General features: G+C 34.2%; 1 protein-coding gene across 1 annotated transcript in view; it reads right to left on the bottom strand.

Moving 5' to 3' along the window:
* LOC123526422 (alkaline phosphatase-like) overlaps positions 1–6,446 on the bottom strand; it is a 29,390-nt gene extending 22,944 nt beyond the window's left edge. The window contains exons 1-3 of the mRNA XM_053522485.1: positions 5,923–6,446; positions 3,247–3,467; positions 1,078–1,255 (exon numbers count right to left, since the gene is read on the bottom strand). Coding sequence (XP_053378460.1) covers positions 1,078–1,255; positions 3,247–3,467; positions 5,923–6,013 — 490 coding nt within the window. The 5' untranslated portion in view covers positions 6,014–6,446. The remainder of the gene's footprint in view (positions 1–1,077; positions 1,256–3,246; positions 3,468–5,922) is intronic.
* Positions 6,447–18,453: the final 12,007 nt, after the last annotated feature.

The raw sequence follows: 18,453 nt of genomic DNA, 5'->3' as shown, positions 1-18,453 counted from the left end.
GATCCCTATGGGAAATGTATATTTAATTACTTTGCATGAAATCTTAATATAAAAGTACCATAAAAGTAGAATATTTCTTTTGATGTCAAAATAATTTCTAGTTTTACATTTGCACTTGATAAATATTGAGATATTTCAACTACGGAAAACAGAAGGCCAGTTTCAAAACACTGTAGCTTCGTAATTAATCTATATTCAATCTATCTTGGTTGCGCAAGCAAGGTACAAGGGAGGTACTGATAAAATCTTGCATTTCTAATGAATTTTGGCAAAATTGATCTTGTCAATGCAAATCTTTGACAGTGTTTATATCCATGTTATTCCTTCGGCAAAAAGTGTTCATTACATTTATTCTTAAATACTAAAATTTTGGTTGGGTAATCAGGATAGGAAAATCAAATTTTCAAATCCATTCCAGTGAAATTCTGACGTGTAATAAGAACTCGGTGGACACAAATAAGTGTAAATAATCAGTCAGTTAGGTTTCCAAGAAATCAATTAGTTGACCAAAATATAAACCTTTAAAGTAATTAGTAAAGCAACAGTTGTACAAAGGGTGAAATGGTTTAAATGATACTTTTCCTCCCATATGTTTCATGCACCTCATGCTTATAGTCATTCGCACAGCCATTTTGTTAAAATATCAGGGACTCATATTAACGTTTAGACGCTGTTTTCGAACTACAATCAGTTCGTAAGTTCTAATTTACTAAATTCTGGGTTACAGCAAAATAAGTATATAACATTCTTAAGACTAATTCTAAGTAAATGTAACAGACTTTAAATGTTAATGACTAGGGACCCAGAATTTTATTAACCTATGCATTATCAGGGTTTGATTGATAAAAATATGACCAGCCATTCATTTTGTGCAAATACAATTTCTCTGTTGAACAATCAAACAATGAATGTAATTGGTATTTCATGAATACAAGTGTAATTTGTCATAAATTTACATGTTGTTAAATTACCGTCCCGTAATACGTCGGACAACAAACAAAACGGTATGACTTAATTGGATATTAACACTTCATCATTGCTCACATGCTTGTAATGATAACAGAAAAGTGATATAACCTGCATCCAAGGACCAATGTAGAATTCCTTTTAACTTTGAGCCGGACACCATGGAAGCGCATTCCCCTCTTCTTGCCCGGGCGTCACATCCTATAGTCCCTAAGTTCGTCTTGACGCCGCTAAAAAATGCAGTAGCTGTTCCGGCAGAATCGGCAGTCTGGGCATCTTGATTATATGTCTAAAACAAATGAAACTAAAGAGCCATCAATGAAGCCGATTCAAACACCAAGACGAAGGGGAAGAAAGCGCACTCTGTGTTGTCTTTAAGGCAACAACTGAAGTTATAATTAATTCACTTTTGAAGATATGGAGCATCACGGAAAACAAGCTATTTGACTTAACTGTGACCTTGATCTTGGATCTAGTTACCTGTGCGGTGCATATAGTTTGCTACATTGCGATATTGAACAATTAAAAATTTCATCGGAAAGGAACAACGATTAGACTGGGGCCTCTGGGGGCATTTTTGGGTATACATTTTGAGAAAATATTATTTCTTTGCCAACCAAAATAGTAGGGTGCAACATTGAAAAGTATAAGTCTTATCAGCCGACTAGTGGGAGGTGGGGGTTGGGGGGCACGGGCCCTGCAAATATCGGTAGGAATCTCGACTGGAGCGGAATTCAACAGCGAACTTTAAATCCCAATGTCAGAATAACTGGAAGTAGTCCTCAAACCCTAAGAAAAATTGTGTAAACTTCAAATATGAACTGGTCATGGAATGTTACTTTCTGACGTACTTGATTAAGATTGGTTTCCCATGTCTGAGTATCAATATCTTCACAATGAGTGACAACAAATCAAGAAACCAACAAATATTCAAATCTGGACAGCCAAGCGAACATATGCCTCATATTTTCATTTAATTTCAAGAGCTAAGCTGCGAGGCTTATATGATAACGAGGTGTCGGCCGTTTTATCCGTTTTCGCCTGGTTCGATCCATGTTGTGGTATCTAATATATATTTACTTAGAAGGCTGAAATGTAAACAAACAAAACAATAACATAATATGAAGTCAGTACACTACGTTTACGATGCAGTCAGTGATTCCTCGTTGGCCGAGCGGTTTCGGTATTCGTATTATACTTTTTGTCGGGAGTTCGATTCCCAGACCAGTAAAAATTTTGTTTTTAAAACTGTATTTAATTTCTTTTTCTTCAGTACGATTCAACGAAGACAAAACGAGTTAATCCAGTCCTAACTTGTTCATTAACATATATGTCACTATTGACACGTAATTATGTTTAAATACATTCCGCCTTTATTGTGATCTTATGATTTGAAGCTTTCCTGTGACGGGTAAGTTTTAAAATTTTAAATTTTTTATAACAATCTTACATTTCACTTTTTAATAAAGCATTGTCCGGTCATAATTTCAGTATCGATTGGTTTACAGATACTACACAATATAACTTACACAAAGTACACAACTTACACAAAGTATGTAACAAAAAAAATATTCGTCGGATGCAAGGTTCGGACCGTCAAAACTATCACTATAAAATGAATATATATCCATCCACTCAACCTTCTGCGCCATCAAGCGAAATATTGATTTTATTTCGGATATCTTTTATTTTTAAACGAGAGACTATTTTATTTACATATGCTAAAAATGATAAAGCCATACTACTGCGCGATACCTATACATACGTACGCGCTCTATTATCAGTGACGGAAGCAAAATATGCACATGCGCAGTTTTGGTTTGCTGCCCACGTGATGATAGTTTCTACAAATACTGTCGCTTCTTGTTCTATGTTTATCAATGTTTACAAAAAGCAAACTGTTGCAACGGTTTATAAAAGTGCATGAGAAAAACCGCGAAAACTCGAATGTTCCCGTAATTATGGAAATTAGAAACTGATCAACCATTCATGTAAATATATGAAACAGTGGCGGCATTTTGCCTTTCGGTGAAAAATTATTTTGAAAATCACAAATCACAATGTGTGGGTTAGTCGCTTTAATAATTTAAGTAATGGAGACATCATTACGAGTGACTCGGCAACTTATTTTCGAGTTAAAACGTTGTAATGAGTCATATTTTTGTTCTGTGTTCCAACAGAATTTGAACGGTCATGCAATATCAGTTTAACTTGTTTGAATTAAATTGATATGCATTTATCCTTATTGCCAAACTTAATATGTGCAATATCAAAGTATACCTTTGACAATCCAACATGTGGAAATTCTTCGAAGCTCAGTATTTCTTCTTCCCCTGTTTTATTTTTGAGTTGACCCTTCAGAATTCTCGCTGCAGTCACAGTTGATACTCCCATACCATCTCCAAGAAAAACAATCACATTCTTAGCTACTGCAATATTTGGCTTCATCTGTTTTGCCTTCTTGAGTTCACTAGCCGCTAGTTTATTCCAGTGGTCCGGAGCTGAAATCAATACTTGTTAATAAATAAACCAAGTTTTAAGATCTTCTGTGTATGGGTTTTTTTTCAAAGGGTCATCATTATTACAAAAAAAAACATATCGGCTTCGAGATCTATTTATACAATGTCGAATCAACTCATGTTTTAACTTTAGAGGACCTGCCTCCAAACAAACAAAAAAACAGAGAAACCCCATGCCTCCAGGTATACAACACTAAGGGAAACCTCCTGCCTCCAGATATACAAAACATAGAGAAACCTCCTGCATCCAGATAAAAATACTAAGGGAAACCGACTGCCTCCAGATAAACAACCATTTAAAAGAAATTAAGACGGGGTCTTATTCAAAAATCAGAATAAATGTTACTTAGGTCACATTTTGTGTGAACATAACCTCGCTTTTTTACACCACATTTCTTTAGAATGTGTGACGCTTTGAATTTGAGAGATTTTCTTACTTTGAAAACTATTACAAATCTTGAACCGTGATTCTTTACTCTGTTGTTAATAAGTTGCTAGATTTGTTTAAAAGGAAATGGAAGGGATTTATTTCATTTTCTATTTGATAATTGATCATATCATACGAGCATAAATTAAAAAAAATGCTTTCAGCATTATATGACACATGACAGCTAAACATGCTTGTAAAGATTATATTATGAAAGATAAAAAGGAGCCCCTGAAAACATTCAAGTGTCCTTTTGATGTTGATGATTTGTATAGAGTTTCATTTTAGTTGGATCGAAACTGTTTGAGAAGTTAAGTACACAATGCACAAACGTACACGTAATGTGTATAAAGTCCTAAATGGGACAAAACTCAAGAAATAAAAGTGTACATGAATGTCCCGAAAATATACGCGTATGTCCAGTCATACTGGTAACTCCAAAGGGCCCATAATTCACGGATAAAAAGCTAACATTATGCGCATATCCACTTCATATTGATTATGTAGACCATGGACAGAAACTGTGGGAGAGATTGAGTATACCCTCTTCGAATGCATTTGTTATATTTCAAACAACAAATCGAGAAATAATATCGGAAAGGAGTCCCAATTAAGTCCGAATATCCACTTCATGTTGATGACGTATACCAAGTAGTTTCATTTTAATTTGACTGACACTATAAAAGAAAATAAAGTTTTAATACTTAAAAGTCCGAAAAAGGGCCATTACTCAGAAAAATAATCCTGACTTTGTTTCGCATGTCCGCTTCATGCTGATGATATATATATACCAAGTAGGTCCATTTGAATTGGATGAAAGCAGTAAAATTTGAGTATTTAAGAAGCTGTGACGAACTGACGGCCGGTCAGGCGAAACAATATATGCCTCATGGTTCCACGACAAACAATACGGTATGCAACAAAGTAAAATAAATGTTATGGAATTTATGGATACGCTAACAGCATCAATTATATTTGAACGGCAGATATAATCTTTCCTAAAAATACTTTTTGAGAAAACTAAAAAAATGGGGACATGGAGAGGATGATGTCCTTATGCGAAACAACTACAGACATCGAAAATATGATGATGATTCCTATAACGATTTCAGTCATAGACCAGGGCGATTCATTACCTAAATACTATTTAAAGACTGTTGAATTGATCTTATTGTTACGCGTCACATCAGCATCGAAAATACAATGATAATTCTAAATATAATGATTTTAGTCATGTTGGAAAAATTATAGACCTATGTACGAGGGTGATCCATTACCCAAAGTTTTCTAAAGAACGTCAATTAATCTTTTTGTTATGCGTCACATTGTTTGGTACATGGAGTAAGTATGAACAAATTCCATAGATAAGTATTTTGGTGTAATACGTACAGCAGGTCCGTGCCTATTCTGGCATCCAGAGATAAACCAGAAATAACCCCCAGAAAAACAAAGAAAAATATCAAACAGGGAATGCCACGCACCAAAAGCGCAGCCTCCTCAAAACGAACCCCCCAGCACGCAAACGCGTGCACCACACACACACACACTCAAAGCTTACACATCAGGACAAAACGAACAACACACACACACACACACTCAAGGCCACCAAGTCGCATTTGAGTCAGGTAATAAATAACAACATGAAATTATATTGTCAACATAATGAACATAAAATAGGATTTAACTTGAAAAAATGGCTTCAACCATGGAATTAATATATAGATACTACCTCCCTGCTTCATTGAAGCGTTTGGGATATTCATGGTTTCGACTGTTTAAAATATTGTGACAATAAACCACGATTTTCATAGATGAAGCAGCTTGGGTAGACAAAATAGATGTAGGGTTGTTGGTTTTTCTTGTTGTTGTTTTTTGTTTTTTGTTGTTGTTGTTGTTGTTTTTTTTTTTTTTTTTTTTTTTTTTTTTTTTTTTTTTTTTTTTTTTTTTTTTTTTTGTTGTTGTTGTTGTTGTTTTTAATGATCCCGTCAAGCATGGTAAAAATGTACTTACTTTCGCCATTTGCAGAATAGGGATATTCCGCCGAGCATACCATATAACAATTTATCCAAATACAAAATAATGCACAGAGTTTTACATCCATTGCGATTGGTTAAGATATATTATGACCCCTCACTTCTTAATCTGATAAGGATGATATTGTTGAGTGTCGGTGTACCGCAATTTTAGGCACGTTAATGGCACTTGTAAATAAATTATTTTTAACCGACCGTATTTATAACAAAACGAACCAGTTCCTCGTATTCTTCCGCTCAACTACAATTTAACCCAAATTAGCATTTCCGTGTTTTGCACTCGATTGTGGGGAGAGTCGCTGCTGCTTACACAGATATTATTTCGCTTTAAGTGTCCTTTTAGGAGTGAACAAAATTTAATATCTTATACAGATGACAGGACATGTGGTATGTGATAAAATGTCGTAAAACATGTTTCTCATTTTAACCTTTGAGGTGTCACTCGTGATTTTCACTACTCATACTTAAATATTCACTGCTGAAACGTATCTATAGATCTACTCGCTTGTTTCATTTTTTTTTCATGATTTGAGTAAACTTTGTAAAGGTCCACAAGACGAAACCGCTTATTTATGTAAATAAAATAGTCACTCTGGGTCTTGCGAATTTGAACAAGATATTCATTTTTTGTATTAGTTTAGCTCACGCGGTTGTTCAATCAAGCTGAAGCATTTGAACAAATTTCAAATAGCTCAATACCAGGATGCTTCTGGCCAAGCTTGGTGAAATTGAATCAAGCTGTTTATGAGCAGAAATTGTATGAAGCAAACTGTGGACGGACGGTCGACAGACATGCAGCAGTCCTAAAAGGTCACCATTAACACTATGTGCTCGAGTGATCTAAGAGGGAACTCAACAAGAAAGATGCTCCCTTGTGAAAAAACCGTCATTCGCAGGTCGAGGTCTAGTGAAAACCCAGTAGTGAGGTGGCAATAGTTAAGGTTAATCAAGTTATTGAATACGAATTATATGATGCAAAAGCTCATTCTAAGTAGGACAAATGGAAAACAGGCATTAGAAATTAAATGGTTTATAGAAAATTACTCATTCTTCATACTGTTTTAACAAAAAAATTAATGTGTTTTCATTTCTTGCCGTATAATATGTATACAAAGATATTTTTTAATTTACATTTTCCCAAGCTCATATTTTCACTTGATATACAAAGTTTTATAATATATTTGTACTTTGTTATTATGTATATCAAGATAATTTACCTACATTATGTGAAGCTAAAACTCGTATGAAATCTTTATATTTTTTCTTTTAATGAAATCTTTTTACCAGAAAACCAATAAATCATTGCGAATGAAATATATTTCAACCGATCGATAAATCAGTAAGTGAATATATTTTCATTAGTGGTAGGAACAGAGCCATGCCAACAGATATACATCATGTGCTTCACATTCATTAATTCTGTAACATGGCTTTCCGTAAGTTTCGCCTTTATTTTTCTGAGAACCAAATGTAAAATATTTTAGAGATTTGCAAGCCATAGCATTAGTTCCAGGTGTGACACGTTTATCGAAATTTCTACTTTAAAAGTTTGAAGTTCGAGTAAATTAGTCAAAATATAGAGTTAGTATCTTCGGATTTTCAAGTTAATTAATAACTTGCAGCTGGAAGAAATGCTTTCTATTAGATTTTACAGTTCTCGAAGATGGCAGTATTCTTAAAATGGTGACAATATTTTTAATATTTTTAATTTTGTTGTTTAAATCATGTGAGAGACGTTGACCTATAAAATTCTGTAAATTCATCTCTCTTTAAACGTTTTTATGTGATCATTTTCTTTTATGCTTTACAATATTCCGATTAATTTTATTTATTCATTTATTAATTCATTAATTCGATGATGAAAACTCTGAAAATTGCAAGAGGATGGATAAATTTAAAACTAATCAATATATATTGAAAGATGATAAGAGTTGAATGATGTATTATATCAAAATTTGCATAAAGTTGTTTTTATTAAAAAAGATACAGACGGAAATACCTGTTGCGTAAAAGTTTAATCTAATTCATTTCTTGAAATATACAACATAACTAATGGATTTGATATTTTTAAGAACTACGTTTTTTCGACTTCGTGGCGGACATCCGCTTTGTAATACATAAAAAACGAACACGAACAAGAAACGTGGAAATTCCCCGAGAATTAGGCGTATTTCAAACATTTGCTATTTTAGTAAAGAGACCTTGACCCCAGTAGTAAGAAAACCCCAAAAATACCAAGCTTTCTGTTATATTAAAAGCTTACTATATAGAAAACTTCAATCGCTTAGGCTCATTCCTAAGTTGAGTTATTGAGCGGAAATCATTTTGAGACCACAAATACTGTCTTGTTTAAGGTTGTTGTACACCAAGTTTGAAGAAAGTAAATATTTCTTTTCTTACAAAAATCAAATCTTCCGTGGTGCAGTTTTCAAAAGGTAATTTTCTATTGTACCTTTTTAGAAATTTTGGAGGGTAGCGAACGAGTAGTGATTCTAATCCTGTCAGGGCTTTGAACTGTCATTTTTTATCATCATGATTACTTCCTATATGATATATAGCAAGATCTACATGCAATATTTAAGAACGAATTAATGCGCCGTGACTAATGGCATGTCACTAAATACGTTAATAATGATAACTATACAACTATCCTTAATTAACAGGCATACCATTTTACTGATGTCTTTAAAATTTTATTGAATGTTTGCGAAAACACCAGCATGGGACTCACATTCCAAAATGTTGGTCTAACGGTAGACGACGGTCGGTTCACCTAATTCTGTTTATATTTAAGAATTAGCACATTTCGTGAATATGCAAAAAGTCCAAATGTGGTTTATACCCGATTAAAAGCACAAAAGTAGCATTCGATTCTTATATTTACTCGTTTTACAGTAATTTGCTACAAAAATAAGTGGTCAGATTTCCATGAGCATCTGCAAATCAAAATACAAGTCAGTATATCGATATTTCGACATCTAAATAATACAGCCAAAATACCATGTAATTCGCCTTCCGGTACAATTTTTATTTAAAACATCCTTAAAGGAAAAAAATAGCATAGTCTTATCGATTCAATTATGATTCTTGCCGTCAGAAAAAAATAGTTTTAGCAAAACCTAAAACGTTCTTTTGAAAACTTGAAAAAATCAGTTTTGATTCTTTTTTAACAAATATTGCATTTTCTTCGTGGTTTTTGTGTGTGAAAGACGTCAAATTGCGCGTGCAATCTCCTGGAAAAGACCATTCTTGACATTGCACAAATGTTGTTTATACAAAAATAAACGGTTTTTTTTCTTTCTATTGAATGCAAATATTTTATATAATATAGTACCTGCAAACTAGAACTTTCCAAGTCAGTTGCTTCCTTTCGAAGAGGAGCTAAAACATAATTATATTCATTTCACTATATAAGATTTTTCAAGGATCCAAAGCCGTTCGCCATGCCTATTGGAATCGCCTCGTCTAAACCAATAAATGCCTGTTGTTCACATCTAAATTTCTTCCTATGACATCTTAATGAAAAAAGGGTAGTCTCATTGTGAAGAATTCAAATAGTTCTAGTTTCGGTTTTTTTTCTTCTTCCTTTCTTTTTCTTTTGCTCTTTTGTTGAAATTATATAACAGATCTATGTTTGACATTTATATGAAATAATAACATTAGAGAGACCAGTTTCACATTAGACAAATTAGCATTCTCGGGATTTCTCGACAAATCCCAAATTTTAAAAACGATGCAGACATGTGGTAATGGTAATGAAGCGCGATGATGTTGTTTGACAAAATATTGTTCCACTCCAAAAGAAGAATCGTCCCGAGCTCCTTAAAAGCTATTTAGAAAGTATTTTAAATGGGTTACGAATATTTAAACCAAAGTTGGTATATCCAAAACTATATACGTGCGACACAGGCCCCTGTCATTTAAATAAGTCTGCCATTTTTTTTCAAAACAGGTAGTTGATATTTTTAGCTTAAAACCAGCTTTTTTATTTAGTTAAATTTAAATAGTAACACGATTTTAAAAGGAAAAAAACTATTTCAGTATGACTAACGCTAAATTGTTTTCGGTCCGTCTTAACCCTTTCAGTTCCTATAAAGTAAGTATCTGTCTGTAAGTAATAATTATTCGTTCCTTAATGCAACGTTTGCTTTTCCTTTTTTTTCAGTAATGATACTTATGTTCTGGTTCATTTATCTTGTGTATGTACAAGTTCACAGTAAATTACTATTATATCAGTTACCCACGATATTTGGAACCGGGTCTCAAGCTTTTGATTTAAGTCCGTGACTGAAATTAGAATTCAAGTTTAAAACATCACTATTCAATGACGCAAATACCTCGAAATAATAATCAGCATGTCAGCATATCAGCCAACATGTCAATTTTATTCAGAAAGCTAGAATTATGACATTTGGGCTTATTCTCAACTGATCACGGCACTTAGCAGACATGACTATTCATTTTTTATCAATATGCAACGACTTGGGGGTTATTATAGATTTTGAAAATTCTTTGTATGTATCAGTCCTGTGAAAATGTAAAAGAAGTTTTACTGATAGTAATTGCAGCCAGAGGAAGTTTCTCAATTTCATATAGAAAATATAGCCTAGCAGTTTCAATGCGTTTATGCCTAAACGACCTTTAAGACCCTAAACATCTTAGTGACCCACTTTTTCCTCCCACATGAACTTCGTGAAAATCATTCTAATAATACTGGTTATTGTATTTCTCTTTTTTTTCATACAAATCGTGTATAATTAACATCATGGAAATACAAAAGAATACAGTTATTCTGTGGCGCGGCTAACCTTCGCATTTTATAATATCAAATAATAATTTACGTAAAGTTATTAACATTGATGTCACGCTTCTTGCACATGTTTACAACAAAATGTACAACATACATGTGCAACCGTTTTCACGGAAGTGGTGCAATCTATTTACGTCAGTGAATAAACAACGTAATTTTTGTCCACTTTTTTGCATGTACTTGACACTTGCCTGATGAAATCTATAAGGAAGTTACAAAATGCAACCAAGTAAGGTAGAGAAGACTCGATTTGTTAAAGCATGTTCATGAGGTAATAAAATATTAGCAAATCATTTAATTCGTGCAACTAAATATTTTGCTACTAAAATCTCATGTTTGTTTATCTCTGTCCTTTCGCGTTAATTTTTTTATCCAGGTTTGAAGTACATGTCATTCATAAATATTTTATACTGAAAGAAGACCGAAAATAATGATTTTCATGCATTTTCAAGTTATTTTTGGGGGTTTTACTGTTATATAAGTATTCTGCGTACTTAATAATTTAATCATTATATGCATTAGCTTTCTAACATGTGATTATTATATATAAATCGTGAGGCTTATGTTTCCATGATAACGCATTTTCTCTATTTTTAAGCTACTATAGATAATAATGAATTTTTCGACGAGTTTACTACAATTTTCTGTATGACCTTAATGGAATATCAAAGTGAATTTATGAAAGTTGAATATCATCATATCGTATCCTTAAGTTACAAGTAACCATGACAATAGGGATATTAACCATATCTTTTTCGGCGTGCCGTATTAAGCACGATTTTATGACCTCGTATGACCTTATGCCGCCTGAATAATGTACCAATAGGATTGCTTAGTAAGGTATTCTCGGTATTTTCAGCCATAATGAGAGATTTTGTAAGAGTGGCGCTGATTGGAGGAAAGGCTGAAAATGCTTCACTCTGAGTCATGTGTGACACTGAGTGAAATGACAACGCGTTCGTCATCCATCACCTCTATAAGTACAGCACCATCGGGTTGTATGCGTACCACTTGAACAGGTGTGCGTAACCAAATATTCATCTGCTCATCCGGACATATTTCTGGTTTGTTAAGTTTTCTTGTGTAACGGGCACCGCCTTCCTAAGCCGGGGTTTAGGGGACAAGATCAGTTGGTAAGAGAAATACGAGTACGGGGTTCGAATCCGACTCGGGAATAAAGTTCAGACCTTACAGTAAATCAACAATTCAAAAGTAGATATCACATTTAATATTCAACCTGTGTCTTATCCCAACTTATATACAATGTACATATTAACAATGTATAAATCCTACATGTTAACGTTAGCAAGTGAGGGAACTCGACGCTTGTGCAGCGAGAGAAAGAACCCTCTCGAAAAATCATCGTTTACACATTTTATGCACATTTTACCGCGTAAAAAGATCTAACAATTGTTTCATTGGTCGCAGCAATAGTATCTAAGCAACGCATTACAAAACAAAACTTCGTAAGTTTCCGTAAGTGCAATTGACCAACCATGAACAAAATGACATACAAGTGATAATGATTGGTTATTAGCGGTGCGCGTTCCAATCAAATGCCTCGTATCAGCCGACGACATTTACTAGAAGTCAAATAATAGAACATTAGCCGGTGTAATATAAAATATGTATGTCATCCGTGCAGGTCATTTACTCAGTTGAAGTCTAAAAGATAAAGGTTTGTACCGGGCCTGTTACATACCTCCCCCCGTCACCTTAAAAAATTTTGGAGCAAAAATTGAAAATTTGAGAACAAAATTTTAAAAAACAAACTAAACAAACACAAAATAAAAGTAGACCCATTATAATGCAATACTAAGTGCTGTGACCAACAAACATTAATATGAAACGAATGTTGAATTAAATCTGAGGTCAAGAAGCCAAACAAGTGATCCATAGATAAGTAAATTATACATAAATATCCTTAAGTGCTACATGTGCCTGTATCCAACAATAAAAGCAAATTAAAACCTTTACGGAGAAATTCAAAGTTAAAATATACATATTAATAATTAATATATCTATAGGACATAATGAATTATCATATGCATGTCAATCAAAGATTATTGCTTAATCATCAAGCATACTATCCAAATCAATTCATAATACAACATATTATAATGTGAATATTGTTATATTGTTCCATGATTCTTCACACAATGTTCATCAAGCTATGTAAAACTACACAAAGTCACAACCCTTTAACACAAAACACAAATGATAAAGAATATTCCTCCGTTTTATATCGTCTATATATGGATGATACACGCACACGTAACACATCAATTGTATGACAAAGTCTCTATACGTAAGATTCTTGACTGGCTTCTTGACATCAGCAATGTTCTATAGCTAGCGCATTCCATACCGGAAGGTAATACAAGGTCAAGGTAACTATGTACTGAAAAATAAAAAGTACATATTAACATCAAGCAAATAGTATAAAGCAATCTTATACTTCACTATTTTTACTTATAAGAACAAATAAATATTTGATTACAATGCAATACATTATTTGTTATAGTTAAACTTTGTTTATGTATTAAATGCAAAAATTTAAGAGTAGACACCGTTTAAACTGACAATACTTATGGACCTTGAATTAGAATTAACGTGAAAATGACATTTTACGTTAAACGACGTTGTAAGAATAATATACGTTACGTTTACATTGCCAAGTAACGATTGAAGTATACATACAATTCTAATGTAACAATCTAGATAATATAACCTGTGAATAAATTGCATGTGTTATGTGAAACAGCATTACAAATAAATAAGAAAAAATAAAATAATCTCTAATAAAATTTGTTTAAAGCTGTGAATTTTCATTTAATTTGCAGACGACGATATCATACCAAAAATAACTAGGTAACTGACAGAAATTTCGTCGTAAATATGAAACATCTAAGCATAACAGTTCTATTAATTTATCTAAAAAAATCAAATAAAAAAATACAGAAAATCTACTTAACTTATATAATTCTATGGATGTTCTTGGTCGTCTCAGATGAATGGCTCCTCCGGAAGTAGGTGGATGAATACGTGACCCCATATAACGTTCACTGCCGTCGAACGTGATGCTGCCAAGAGATGAGAACGGAATATGTGATCTGTTTGAAGTCATCACGAATCTATATCCAGCGACCCTTTCGCCAGAAGTTTCTTATCGCCCATGCGCATTATCAATATCCGGCTGAACATATATCTCTATTTCCAGCAGTTTGTTGCCAGAAATTCAACGAAGTTGTATACTCTATTTCCAGCAGTTTGTAGCTAGAAATTCACTGAAGATGCAGACTCTATTTCCAGCAGTTTGTTGCTAGAAATTCACTGAAGTTGCAGACTCTATTTCCAGCAGATTATTGCCAGAAATTCACTGAAGTTGTAGGCTATTTCCAGCAATTCGTTGCCAGAAATTTAACGAAGTTGTAGACTATCTTTCCAGCAGTTTATTGCCAGAAATTCACTGAAATGTAGACTGTTTCCAGCAGTGTGTTGCCAGAAATTCAACGAAGATGTAGATTGTATTTACAGCAGTTTGTTGCCAGAAATTCACTGAAGTTGTAGGCTATTTCCAGCAATTCATCGCCAGAAATTCACAGTTCTGCACCCCATGGTACGATCGAATAATATAAAGTATAAAATCTCGAAATATACAATATAGTATATTACTTAGCATAATTTCAACTTCAACAATTTTCGTCTGCACTTGATTATTATAAACGAGACACTTCTTATCATCTGTATTCAAAATGAAGAACATTTATTCATTCACATTTAATATTTTAATTGCACTGCCTGTAATAACGTATTCAGAGCTTCAGGAGATGTTTATTATTAAAAAAATTAATCACGTGATGGTGTACAATTTTCACTTTCTATATTCCTGAATCATCCTACGAGTCAGAAAAAATCACATACCGTTCCGGGTAGGCAGCACGTTCTAAGCAGTGAGAGGGGTAATCCACCATTCCATCCTTGAAGTTGATACGTCGTCAGAAGAAAGAGAATCATGTCCTTATTAACACTTGGAACTGAAACTTAATTTTTCTCATTATAACAATTCAATATTTCTGTTAAAAATTAAATAACTTAGATAATTTTTATCATTATTCTTACAATTAACTTAAGAACCTATTTTTTTTTATAAAATACAAAGAAACACGTAATAACAATATTATGGGATAAGACACAGGTTAAGTCCATATGTACATGAAAATAATTATTTCCTTCTGTACGGAGTAACAGCCCCTGGATCCATATAATCTGGATTGATCACCCTGACATTCACAATACCAGGATGGTTCAACCTACGGGTATGCACCAATACCAGATGCCTAGTCAGTGAGGAAAACTGACACCCCGAACATTGGTATTTACATAAATAAAGGTTGTGTACCACTTTCCAGTGTTTTCTGAAAGCACTATAAGTACTAAACGTGACTGTGCACCCATCTACCACACAAGAACTCCCTGTAGTAAACACAGGTCCTCTCTCGTCTAGCCAATCCAGATTCTGTACAAATTAAACAAAATTTTTTTTTAGGCAAAACATCAACTGTACAAGATTACTTAATCTTAATGTTATTAAATATAGCATATCTACTTTATCATGTCTGATAATTTATACACACGGTACTGACACATTATTAAAGCTTAAAGTCATGGCGAAAAGATATGTTTCTTTTTAACTACCCTCTCAGTTCTTGTGATAATAGGGGGTGGGGGGGAGGGGGTTCTTTAAACTAGATCTACCCTATTCCAGCTGCTATGAACTGGAACCCAAAACCTTGATTTTCGACCCAGAAAGGAATGTTCATTGATCCATAAACTTTAATGGGAGTCCCACAAGCCGCTGTGAGATCTGGTCTTGCTTGCTGAGAAATATCAAACTTTAAACCCATCCTAAGGAAAATATCATGCGATATAATGCTCATTGCCGAACCTGTATCAATCATAAAATCATAAATTATATTCTTGATTTTGACAGGAAGATACATATGGGTAGTATGTAAACCTTGCGTTGATATATCGTTCGAGATATCTTCCGACATTTCACGTGACGTCACTTCCGTTTCCTCGCTGCATAAACTCGTCGCTTTCGGCAATGCATCCTCGTAATTTAAATCTAAGCGTGTAGTATTCACCAAATATGACATGGAACTTGATTTTTCGTCCGCTTTGGAAGAACAAGACTTAATTTCAGGGATCCGAAAATCAGGTTTTACCGCGTTTGTTACTGGGCTAGAAACCTCGGTTGGCAAAGACTGATTCTGTGTTCGAATACTCGAGTTGTAATCACTGTTCGCCGTAATTTCTTTTGAATATACGACTCTAACATTCGAACTACCCCTCGAGTCCACCACCGAGTCAGTATCCGATACCTGATTATGTCTCACTGCATTATTTTGTCTTATCACCGGTGTACTTACTTTATGCATAAAATTAGCTACAAAACGCAAGGTTTCTAACTTATGAGAATCTTTAGTCAGAAATGGCCTATTTTTGATAGCTGAACTCTCGGCCACAAGCCCAGCATTTATAAGTTTCCCTGGTTGTTATTCTGTGTACCTTGTTTATTGGGACATGTAGCTGCAATATGACCCATTTGATGGCAATAGTAACATTCTGTTTCCCCACTTGTAGGCCTACCAAACTTCTGATTTTGACCTTGGGTATAGCCGCTGTTTTTATTGGGACACGAAGATGCAATATGGCCCTTTTGATGACAATAGTAGCATTCAGAGTCAACATAAGAGCCTAGCTTTGGATTTTGACCTTGATTTCTAGGACTCTGTTGCACCTCAGCTTTGTGTGACCTTTTGACCTCAAATAGCAACCTATCTAACTTATTTTGTACTTCCATAGTTTCGTTATGTGTTTTCGACTTTTGTACCCCACCCATGTTTATTTCTTTGTACTGTTTTGCTGCAGTCACAGCATCCTTATAGTCCCTGGGATTCCTCAACAAAATGAAATATTCAAAATCCTGATCCCTTTTGTAAACACCCTTCAAAAATACCTTCATCAATATAGTATCTTCCTCTTCATTTCCAAATGCAAGCTCTTTGAGTTTCTGTAATCTTTTTGAAAACTCTTGTACTGACTCATTACTTTCTCTTTCCGCATTCATGAAACATTCTACAGCCTCTTTGTGATCAGGCAGAAGTAATAACATAATTTCTTTCTTCATGACCCAATAATTTTGTTTACCTTCAGACGTGAGCTTATTTAACAGGTATCTAGCATTATCATGAAGATTTAACAGAAAGGCCCTGGCCATGTCAGTGTGATTTAACTGAGCTGTCATGCAGTGAAACTCAAAATCATTGAAATATTCTCTGACATTCATAAGCACACTAAATCTGGGCATCCCTATGTTGTATTTATTATTCAAGTTGTTCGAAGGGGAATAACTCGTTGCAGCAGAAGGATACTGAAATATACCCGGGCTTCTTACTGAACCTATATCCGGTGTCTGAGGTGAGAATGTATTGAATCCATACCCATTACTTGCAGCACACTTGTTAGAGTATGGGATATTGTAACTATTATTCATATAATTGTATCCATTCCCATCTATCGTACCTAAAGGGGGCTGTCCTACATATGAACTAACTGTACTGGTCGTAACAGAAGGAAACCCATTTTGATACGTTGTATTCCCTGAAGCATAAATATTCTCATCATAGACAGGACCTATTGTAGGGCTGGGAGTAATGGGGTACATAGAGGGTACAGTTACCGGAGAACTAATGGGCGAATTCTGTAAATTTGTCAAAGTAGGATTTAAATCTCTATACCCAAAAGACAAAACGTCCTTACCTCTCTCTCCATTGTATACAAGTGCACGATTTACACCTAGACTTTGTGCACGGGATATTCGTGTACTATCTTGTGTAGTCTGACTACAATCATAACCCGTTATCAACCACCACAGAAATTTAACGAATCGTACGAGCAACTGAATTAACCCAATCATTATGTAATCCAATTCAATGTACTACCTATACAATAATTATCTACCCGGGTTTATATTTAGACCGATTCAAAAAAAATATAAACACTTGAAATTTTAATATGATTGTTCCCTAAAGCGGAATTCTAAATATCAGGCTATCAATCTATAGCTAAATTAATGCAGTGTTGAATAGCCTATTTTGACATTCACGTCCCGCCGGAGGTTCCAAATGTAACGGGCACCGCCTTCCTAAGCCGGGGTTTAGGGGACAAGATCAGTTGGTAAGAGAAATACGAGTACGGGGTTCGAATCCGACTCGGGAATAAAGTTCAGACCTTACAGTAAATCAACAATTCAAAAGTAGATATCACATTTAATATTCAACCTGTGTCTTATCCCAACTTATATACAATGTACATATTAACAATGTATAAATCCTACATGTTAACGTTAGCAAGTGAGGGAACTCGACGCTTGTGCAGCGAGAGAAAGAACCCCCTCGAACAATCATCGTTTACACATTTTATGCACATTTTACCGCGTAAAAAGATCTAACAATTGTTTCATTGGTCGCAGCAATAGTATCTAAGCAACGCATTACAAAACAAAACTTCGTAAGTTTCCGTAAGTGCAATTGACCAACCATGAACAAAATGACATACAAGTGATAATGATTGGTTATTAGCGGTGCGCGTTCCAATCAAATGCCTCGTATCAGCCGACGACATTTACTA

This window comes from Mercenaria mercenaria, chromosome 14 (assembly GCF_021730395.1).
Source record: "Mercenaria mercenaria strain notata chromosome 14, MADL_Memer_1, whole genome shotgun sequence".
In the NCBI taxonomy this organism is placed as follows: domain Eukaryota; kingdom Metazoa; phylum Mollusca; class Bivalvia; order Venerida; family Veneridae; genus Mercenaria; species Mercenaria mercenaria.
The sequence above is the reverse complement of the archived record's forward strand: the minus strand, read 5'-3'. Positions and strand labels throughout refer to the sequence as shown.